This window comes from Hyperolius riggenbachi, chromosome 5, assembly GCF_040937935.1.
Source record: "Hyperolius riggenbachi isolate aHypRig1 chromosome 5, aHypRig1.pri, whole genome shotgun sequence".
Lineage (NCBI taxonomy): Eukaryota > Metazoa > Chordata > Amphibia > Anura > Hyperoliidae > Hyperolius > Hyperolius riggenbachi.
The window spans coordinates 332,642,076-332,652,723 of record NC_090650.1 but is presented as its reverse complement, the minus strand read 5'-3'; the positions used below and the strand labels follow the sequence as shown (position 1 = coordinate 332,652,723).

At 40.9% G+C, this 10,648-nt stretch overlaps 1 protein-coding gene across 2 annotated transcripts in view; it reads right to left on the bottom strand.

Moving 5' to 3' along the window:
- Positions 1–745: 745 nt before the first annotated feature.
- ASXL3 (ASXL transcriptional regulator 3) overlaps positions 746–10,648 on the bottom strand; it is a 149,270-nt gene continuing 139,367 nt past the window's right edge. For both annotated transcript variants that reach the window (XM_068237321.1, XM_068237322.1), the window contains one exon: positions 746–5,869. In XM_068237321.1, coding sequence (XP_068093422.1) covers positions 2,381–5,869 — 3,489 coding nt within the window. In that variant the 3' untranslated portion in view covers positions 746–2,380. The remainder of the gene's footprint in view (positions 5,870–10,648) is intronic.

Sequence of the window (10,648 nt, the reverse complement as noted above, 5' to 3'; positions counted from 1 at the left end):
ACTCATTTTCAATTCTCAATCAAATATTGTACCCCTCAACTGTTACACTGACACTGTGGAGAGATTGTTTAGGGCTAATTCACAACAAAATGCACTAGTGATTTTGGAGTGATTTTTCACGAGCAATTTTTTACAGTGCTTTAGTTTTTCTATATCTGTAACAGAATTGAAGTAGCTCCAAAAATGCTACATGTAGAACTTTTGCAATTTGATTAAAAAAAGGATTTGGTCTATTGTGAAGTAGTCCATAGAATTGAATTGTCCAAGTGCTTTTCAAATAGCTTAGTAAAACAGGAGATGACTGCAGATGCCTTAGTGTATCAGATTATGTGTGTGGTGTGTTTACTTCATTGCACAAGACATTGTGAACAAATCCTGCAGCAGCACAAATGACATACTACAATTCCTCGGTTTCATTTAGTCATCCAGCTAGTAGATTATACAAAAAAAAAATGCCATACTGGCATATTGGAGTAAAAGAATGGACAAGTTGTCAGAACTATGTAATAATTTAGCTGACCAGAGACCAAACGTAAACACAGTATTTAGATGCCTCTGTGCTTGAGCAAAATTTTCAATGGGTGTCACCTAAAATGCAAGGAATGTTATGGAGTATGAAAAGCTGAACAGAATTCCTATAATAAATACCAGAGTTTCACTAAAAGAAGATTTCAGCTTTGGAAAATAGTAAGGTAAGAGAACAGGATGTTGTGCCACTGGCTGACAAGCATTTAAACGAGGCAACTAACAACTTTTTTTTTTTTTTTTTTTAAAGGATTGCAATCATTTTTAAAATGTAAAATACATGTGTGTTTAGTGCATTTTACTCTGGGATGAATGTACAACAAACGTATTTTTACTATCTTGTTGTCACTTACAATTAATTGCTTGTAAAAATCTGACAGATCTGATCGATTTTGCACAGGCCTGGGCAAACTTTACACGGCCTGGGCCGCAATGTGCGGACCCGCATGAATGAGATTCCAACCCCCTCGCTACGGGAAAAGTTGCGAGGGGATTTATAAACTTACCTCGCTCACCGAAGTCCCGCGTCGCAACTCCATGGCAACAGGGCGTCAGGATGTGCCAGCTAATTACACGCTGGCGCATCCTGACGTAACGCCATATGATGCCCTGTTGCCATGGAGACACGGTGCAGGACATCGGTGAGCGAGGTGTGTTTCAAAATCCCCGCTCCCAACGTTTCAAGGAGAGAGGGGGAAAGGAGGGGAATCCGGCAGGCTGTCGGAGGGCCGGAGAGAAACGCACTCGGGCCGGATCCATATCCTCATGGGGGTGTTCAGTATTTTGTTTCCTAGAAAGGACCTTTACAATGGTGCTGGAAAGCCAATTTTCTCTTGTGCACACTATTCTGGCAACTGAAGTGTGCTACTGCCATTCACTGAGTGGATTAGTGCAAAATCTGTCAGATTTTTCACGTATCTTCTGCATACTGTAAGGGACAGAAACTTACGGAAAAAGTGATTTATAATGCATATTATTGTATGTAACAAACATACAACTAATTCACATGTATTTGACATTTTACAAATTTCCACTATAGTGGCCTTTTAAAGTAGCTAAAATGCTCAAAATTAGACTCTCTCAAAATAGCAGGCTAAGCATGTAGTTCTGGATCCGTAGATAAAATGCACTTCAGGAAAAGCCTTTTAAGACATAAATGATTTTTTTTAAATTCCTTTGCGACAGTGCTTACAGGCCAGCTCTTATATCAGGTTTTCTTAGAAGTCTATGAAGAAGACTTCTATGCAACTGAGGCAGTGGGTATTAAGCATAATATTTGGATGTATTTACTTTGTCAACTACAATTGATATTGTGAGGAATTGAGCTGTGGCATTGGCTAATTAATCCTCCACATGTACAAAGCAAACTCTCCCTGGGAACTGAGACTGAACAACTGGCTTAATTAAAATGTCACCCTAAAATACCTTATGTGGGAGTGAGCAAACAGCTTGAGTGAACAAGCATCTCATAGATCTATTCTCTGAACAGTTATACACCAATGACCTACTGGAGATGTGTTGGAAACCTGAGTCGTCTCCAGATGATAGGACATCCCATAAATCTTTTGAAATGGAAAATCCAACTAAAACAGCATAAATGCTTCACCTGATATAGTCTTCTGATAATACAACTCAGTATTCAAACACTGACTACTTTAGAATAGGAAAGAAACAAAGATCTACTCTTGCAGAAATATTTTCTTCTCCAGAAAGTCCTAAAACAAAAAGTAACACTGACAATGACCTGTTGAAAAGATAAAAGCAATAGAAAGTCGTGAATTAATGAAGATTTGTTACTGCTACTGGCGTAGACATGTAGGTTGTTGTAATGGGACACTCCAATTTGATTCAGTTTCTATCGAACAACTAAACACGCAACACATAATTTTGAAGGGCCTATACAGTCATCATGACAAAATGCTCCGCAGCCTTTACACACAATCATGGCTTTCAGCCTGCAAGAACACTTCAGTTCCAGTTCATCCGCACTGCTGCTGTCAGCATACTTCTGTGCAGGAATGGGAGTGTTCTGGCTGCTGAGTCCAGACACAGGCTTAGAGCTGTTCCCTAAAATTCCAATAGACTTTTCAATAGCAGTTGCTGCTCTTTTGAAGCTTGTGCTACCAAAGTGAATTGCTGGATAACTCCCACACTGCTGTTGCTGCTGCGGCAGCTGCTGTGTTTGTGTTTTCTGTGCAGTAAGCTGAGAAAAAGGCTTTTGTGGCTCAGAAAGTAAATAGGAAGAAAAATCTGCATTTTTCAAGGCAAATGCTTTTAACTGTTCTTTGACTTCACTCTGTTCATAGGAAGATTGTTTCATGGTCAGTTCACAGCTGTTGTTTAACCCATCCTCAAAAGAGATGGGCTCTGACTTAATATTGCTACAGATGCTTGTAGGCTGAGGCCAGCTAAGTCTTTTAGTGGTTTCCATAGTAACTGATGGCTGCTTCTGATCAGAAGGGACTTCTGAATTAGACAAGGAAGGATGAACTAAAAATTTATGTTGCAGAGCCTGTGGGGCATTGTTCATGTCATCACCTTCCTTAATGTGAACGTTTGGTGAATAGGCATTGCCCATTCTGATAGGAAGGGGTGGCACACTACCCTCAGCCAAAACCTTCGGCTCAGGGTGTCTACTAAAGCCAAATACACTGTTACTATTCTGGACTTTTGCAGAACCTGATGGGGGCATATATACATTAGGACCTGGACCTCTCTGAGCCATAGACATTTGGTAATAATGCTGCCTGTGCAAGTTGCTAGCTTCTGGATGATAGCTGCCATTTTTATCAGCATTAAATACATTTTGCTGGAAGCTGCAAGAGGGAAGTGGACGTTTCTGCTGCTTAATCTCAGGGCTGGGAACAATCCTAGCCGGAACCACATGCTTGTTCATCCACTCCTGCTTAAATGCTTGCTCTTGCCCCAGAGAGGAGAGATTAGAACCCATCATGCAAGATGACAAGTTTGCATCCGTTTCCATAGAAAGCTTTCCAGATTCACACTTAATCTGTGCATGCTCACCCACAGTCCTAGCCATCCTTTTCTTAGGATGATTTTCACGCTTCCTGATTTGCAGAGGGTTGAGTGTACCCACTGGATAACCTTTGTTGTCAGGAGTAGGGGAACAGGATGAGTTTTCAGAAGCCATTCTCTCCGATGATGTTTTATACACAGAGGTAGTCTGCATAGGAAGCCGACTTATTTCTAGTTTAGTTCCATGTCTGGGTTGAGGGAGAACTTTCTCCAGTGGCAGATTGCCTTGAAGTAATTGTGTTACTAATGGATTGTTTGCTTCAACCGAGGAAAGTCGACAGCTTGTGCTTCCTACACCTGTAACCCTTTTCAAACCATCTGTTACAAGTGCCAAAGAGTCTTCTCTGGGTACTCCAACTGGTGCTTTGGATGATGGCAAGCTCAAGTCCAAGTCAGAGCCTTGGGTTGTAGTGTTGTGGCCTGAAAACACATCTGCTTCCATCCCAAAACATTTGGTGGAGTCAGTAATTTCTGATTTGATAGTCATGCTGTTAGCAATGGGGCTACAAGTATTTAGCTTTGGGACACGTGAGAAAGTCCCAGGTTCACTTTTTATATTGTCCACTATACTCTGCTCAGAGTACTCCATACGTTTTTGTGTATTTAAGTGGTTCATAACTGCTTTTTCATTGTTCATTTGGTCTTTTTCACTCCAACATATTCTGTTATTATGGACATACTCAGAGTTGGACATATTGTCTGTTCCACACTTATAAGGAGTAGAATGTAGCTGCTCATTAAAGTTTTGTTGGCAAGGAACGGATTCATTTAACTTGTCCTGCTGCATGTAAGCATTTTCCAAAATGCTAGTACAAGCAGGGGGCTTGTTTTTGTCATCTCGGCTTAACCTAGCAGCAACATTTAAGCTTTGTATGTGCTCAGCATTCTCATTTATGATATTCTCCTGTCTACTTATAACAGAAACTTGAGGGCATGCTTTACCTTGCATGGATAAACCTTTTTTACCAATTCGGTTCTGTGAATCCAGGTTTTCAATGTTTTCATTACTGAAAGGATAAGTGGAATTTGGAGTTGTGCAGTGATCAACAATCACTTTGCATGGGATAGATCTGTTTGTCTGTATTAGTCCGGAAGGTAAGGTCTTACTACCAAGACCTACTAAATTACTACATGAATTATTGTGGATATTATCAAGATGAATTTTGGCAAGAGAGGGGTCTGAACTCAGAGATCTTCTGCTGTTAGGAAACAAAGAAACAGAAGACCTTTCCGGAGAATCTAGCATAGTGTCCTCATGGGTTGATACTCTACGAACAGAAGGGCAAATCTCTTCTTCACAAATGGATGGTGCTAATTTATCTGGATGTCTGCTGCTTAAATTACCAGATGTGTTTAATGGATTTGCTGAAGCTGAGTTTGTAAGATGGGGATTTGGCAAACTGTTCCCAATGGAAGAAAGTGGCACAGCGGTATAAGGATGATTATTATTATTTGATACTGGCACTCGCTTGTCATCTACTGATTCAGGTTCTATACAGGCATGACTGGTAGTGTCATCAGTACATTTTGGCGCAGCGGCCATGAAAGGAATGTCACTTTCCTTTAAGGGTTTTACCAAACTAAGAACAGAGGATGTAGTGTTTTCATTTTCAACAGACATTAAACCAGCAGTCTTTTCAAGTGGGTTTGTAAAGGGAACATCAGCAGAGGAGCAGACAGACATTGAAGTTATATTTTTGCTATAATGCATTGGCACGCTGCAATCTTCAGTGGAGGTAGATGTAACAGCTTTGTCACTGGAATGTGGCACGTGAATATTTTCATTAGAGCCGTGCAGAGACGCGTCAGAATCCGTTTCTGATGATGCTGAGGAGCTGAGTGATTTCTGCAATGATTTACTGCTAGGAGATTTACAGTTCGGATTCATAATGATAACACCGGTGGAACCTTCAACTTTTGTATCAGGAGGTGGTGATGTTTCAGCTGATGGAAGACTCTCTTTTGACTTCCCATCTCTGCTAGTCTGTTGTATACTAGATCTAGCCTGATGCTTGACAAATAGCTTTGCTTTTGTCTGCTCTTTGATATGGGCCAAAGTTCTAGTCTTGCTGCTTTCTGAAGGGCTTCCAACACCACCAGGAACAATGCTTGCCGCTGCAGCCACTGCAGCTGCTGCTGCAGCCTCCCTTTGTGCCCTGGCTTGCTGTGCTCTTGCTTTAATATCTGCGAGAGTTCTAGCTCCAGTGTTTCTCCCACCACTGACAGATGCACTAGAAGTCTTGGATTCAAGCTTGGGGGCAGGCTGACTTTTGATGATGAATGGTGGACCAATCTTGGACAGCTGGATCTAAAATAATAAGCAAAAGGTTCAGTTAAAAAATGATTGTACATGCAAAAACACTTTTCCTAAGATAAAGAACAATCAAAGCTGTAAAATTAAGTTAGGCAAGAAGGGCTTGGTTCTAAATATGTTCCGCAGATAGCTTACCCATCATATTACTGCCTCAGCCTTTCCCCATTATGCATTAAACTGGCTTCTTATTGCAAAACAAAACAGTAGTAGAACATATAAAGGCAGCAGCATGCCACAGCAGAAAATATATATAGAGCACTTCAAAAACTAAGTAATTTTATGCCCTGCTATCTGCAAACCTGAAAATGAAAGATCATGTAGCTTGTTACTGAATGCTGAAAACACTTGGGAAAAATGTACTGAATAACCAAGTCTAAACTATTTAGTCGTCAGAATGGTATACATTCTATATTTCATTCTGAGCAGCCTAGTACAGACAAAAAGATGATCATAGCCAATTGAACTGTTTGCCGTGACATTGGCCAATGACTTTATGCCTACAGAAGCATTGCTCAATCCATGAGGCTGATCCCCCTAATCCCTATTGGGTGGCCTCTCTTTATTCTTACTCCTCCTTTCATGGTAATTAACCTCCCCTGATGAATGAATGAATCTAATACAGTAGGAACAGAGCCTTATTAGAAGCACACACAATACAGTAGCTTGGTAACTAGAGCAGACAAATATATTTTTTCTGCAACCTAAAATGTACACAGCTAAAAAGTGTAAGTGTGTGTGCGTGTGTGTGTGTGTTAACAATTGGGGTCATGTTCTGTAATTGTTTGCAATAAATGTATTTTTGCATAACAGGTGGATATCTTCTGTGGTAGTTCATTAATACCAAAATGTTTCCTTCTTTGCTCACAGGCAAAGACTTTACAGTATGTTATTTAGCAAGAGATTTAGTCTTGTATGAATACCTTGTATGGCTCTTATAGGGGACACAAGACAGTAAGCAGGGAATGGTAAGGCCAAATCGTGGCTATTAAGAAGTGAGCAATACGTGACTGCTACATAATGGATAAAATTAATTAACCTCATCATTAATTTCCATATGTCAGCTTTAGAGAACACACTCATGAAGTGCAGAACATTTGTAACAATAGGATATTGAAGGAGAGCACGTCAAACGTTTCGCTAATGTCTATATCGTCAGTACATTTGTTCATTAGACGGTTTTGTGTCCTTTTAAGCACAAGGACACCAGAAACTCTTCATCAAATTGCAGTTTCAGTCATAATGGATTTAGCAGTAATGTAGATCTTTTTTTTCTGAACATGAAAAAAGCCCCTGTTCACCCATATGTTTTCAACCAAGTATACAGTACATTTCAAGCACAATAAAGCACACATTCACAACTTCTATAGGAAATGATCACAAAACAGGTTTCTTTTTACAATGAATAATTAGGCAGAAATATCTAGCTAATTGCTATTAAGTACTCAGACTAATCAACATTTTTATTGTTGTAACTTCGCTGTGATGACCGTCTATTGATAAAACATTAAAGCTGAATTGTGAGTACAGACTAATCCTCTTTTTACCTCAATGGCTGCCTTTTAGAATTGTAAAATAGGCATGTAATACTGTAAATACCAGTTGTATTATCACGCAGCTGATATTCATGCTTCAACTTGCAGTCTATTCATATTCCAACTTTTAGTTAGATAAGGATGAACTCTGCATCAATTATATGCGACTCATTTGCCTTACCAAAGAAACGCTAGTGGTCACTGCAGCGTATAGCCAAGTGCACACAATACATTTATGCCGGCCAAAACAAGGTTTTGTCATCTTCTCAGCTACAAGTGTGCACGAATGTCTCTCAATGCTGCTAAGGAGTTCATTATTGATTAGAGATGGTGAACTAGATGCTAATATACCGAAACTTGCATGGAAATTTAATGCAGCATGGAACCGGTTCAATTAAAATTGTCAGGAAATGCATGTGATTGGCTAGGTTCCAAGCTGAATATAATTTGCATGAAATCTGCATGTAAGCCAGAACTATTAGTGTCTCGCTTACTTCTCTATTAGTAATCCTTCATTTAGGGTCAGTAATACCCATCCTCTGTTCTTGCATGCATCTCCTGCAGTGGAGTGCCTTCCGCTCATCCGACACCTCCTCCACAGAGCAGGTCTGAATGCTCATAGCTAAGCAGTATGTCAGTACAGCATTCATTCCTAAACTCTCGCCCAAATTGATCATGAATTAATTTTCTCGAAAACATAAATTTAAAGTGTCTACGTAGCTTTAGAAGCCAAGAGTGGGCTAAGTAGAACAATAACTTTCTGGTTGCTATTACCATGTTAACTGTAGGTGGTGCTTGTCAATCATGATGATGTTAAATTACTGGGTATGAACACCACTACAAATTATGTTCAAGAAACCCTTGATGGGATCATGTAGTTAGACAGACCCAGATAGTACCAATGGGCATGAACTGATAGCTGCTTCGTGGGTCCTTTGTATGTGTTGTTGGTTCAGGCAAAAGGACATTTTATGTAAATCTGCCATGTCATTGGAAATTAGTGAAGGGAAGCAACAAAGGACTGTTATTGTATGTAATGTAAGAGTTTAACCACTTTGGGACCAGCACCCTCTGCCCCCTTAAGGACTAGAGGGTGCTGGTCCAGTAAACCGCCGCTTCCCGACGAATCGCCGCTAAAATCTGCAGCTCCCGACGGTCACACCACTCTGTCCCCGCCGCAGGCTGCTCTCTCTGCCGTCGTTATGACGGCAGAGCACTGCGCGCCGGTCAGGAGCCGCTTTCATTGGCTCCTGACCCTGTCACTCCATGTAAGCCAATGGGAATGGCTTACATAAATGACAGGGCCAGGAACCAATGAAAACGGCTCCTGCCCAGCTCACAAGTGCTCTGCCGTCATAGAGGCGGCAGGGCAGCATATTGCGGCAGAGATCGAGCGGCGACAGCGGCGGGGACGCGCGGTCAATGGGACGTAGAGTTTACGTCAGGTCAGAACCGCAGCGCCCCCTGCCCGCCGTAGATTTATACTGCGGCGGTCCGCAGGTAGTTAACATCTAATTACTGTACATTTAATCTAGTTCTGTCGCAAATTCAGCCATGAAGTGAACCTAGCAGCTGCCTATTTAAACTAGGTAAAATGTTCTGATGGTGTGCCTGTACTAACTGTCCAGCAGGATTCTGGAAGACTATAGAGGGTGGCGGGTGCCTAGGTTGGCTCAGTTTTCTGAGAAAATGTAGACAGGTAGAAGACTGCAGGAAAGTGCAGGCAATAAAAACAGATCGGGCTTGATTCACTAAGACAAATAGCATGCCCAATTAAGTTAACACGCCTTAGGGTTGAAGGAGACCTACAAACCCGCAGGGGCTCAGGGCAGGACGAGTGGAGTGCCAATTAGCAAGCATACGTTCGTAACGCTCGCTGTGCTACTCTGATAAGGCGTGTTAACTTTTATAAGGTGTGTTCATTTTGATAAGGCATGCCATTTGTCTTAGTATATCAAGCCCATCATGTCTTGAAAAACTACATATTTAGATGTAACCATTCAGAAAGTGAAACTCCATTTTGGCTGATAAAAAAAACCGAAACAGATTATCTATGTGGCAACATTTTTTACAAATTCTCTCAGAATTCTAGAGGAATTGTAAACACCTTTTTTTATTGAAAGCCTAAAGATGTTAAAATTATAGGATCTGCAAGTGATCGTCATAAGACCTGTCATATCTGTGCACACCTACAACTTTGGGCACTGGAAATAACTATTCGCTGTGTGACTTATTCCCACACAAACGTGGGTCACTAACAATCAGTCTGTGGACATCAGGAGAAGCACCCCAAATAAGTTCAGACAATAACATTTCCTGCTGTGTACGAGCACTTATCAGCCTAGCAGAGGCAGGAAAGGAGATATAATGGTGACTTGAGGGAATTTTGTAATTTAGCTTCCTAAAAAGATAACGTGGAACAATGTAAAACATTTTTAAGCGTGCATGGACATCTACTGATACACTAAGTGTGAGTAGAAGCACGTTTCCTGTCCAAAAGGAGGCAGGCATTGCACTTTGAGGAAACACAGTAAGGGCACTAAGCCCCCAAAACAATATATAATACGTTATTTCAAAGAAAAATCAGGCAGACTTTTTTCAGGGTGGGCATTTCCTCAGAGCACAGCACGCCCAGTTAATTTAGTAATGTCAGTAAAGGTCTGGTGATGTGCAATTCAAAAATGATAAGCTCAGATAATCTGCCACAAAGGTTTGCAGTTTAAAGGAAATTAAAAGGAACCTGAGGTGAGAGGAATGTGGAGGCTGACATGTTTATTTCTTTTTAAATAATGTACATTGCCTAGCAGTCCTGCTGATCCTCTGCCTCCAATACTTTAAGCAGTAGACGCTGAACTAACATGCATTTAAGATGTATATGCCAAAATCTGATAAGATTAGCTGCATGTTTCTTTCAGGTTTGTGATTTGACCCTACTACTGACCAGAAAGATCAGTAGGCCTTCCAGGCAACTGGTATTGTTTAAAAGGAAATAAATATGACAGCTTCCATATGTCTTCCAAGGAAAAGAGAAGCCGGAAAACTCCTTGCTGCAAAAAAGCAAAGTGGCAAATGTCCCAAAAGTCCAGCCTGGATAATAATTGTTCATCTCAGCATGGGCAGGTGCAGGAACAAATAGGCGTCTTAACAGACGACATCAGTTTGTGACCTGAAATGATCATCTCGAACAACAGAAGTATAATACTTGGATGAGGTTTCACATGACATGTACAACCTGAAGTCA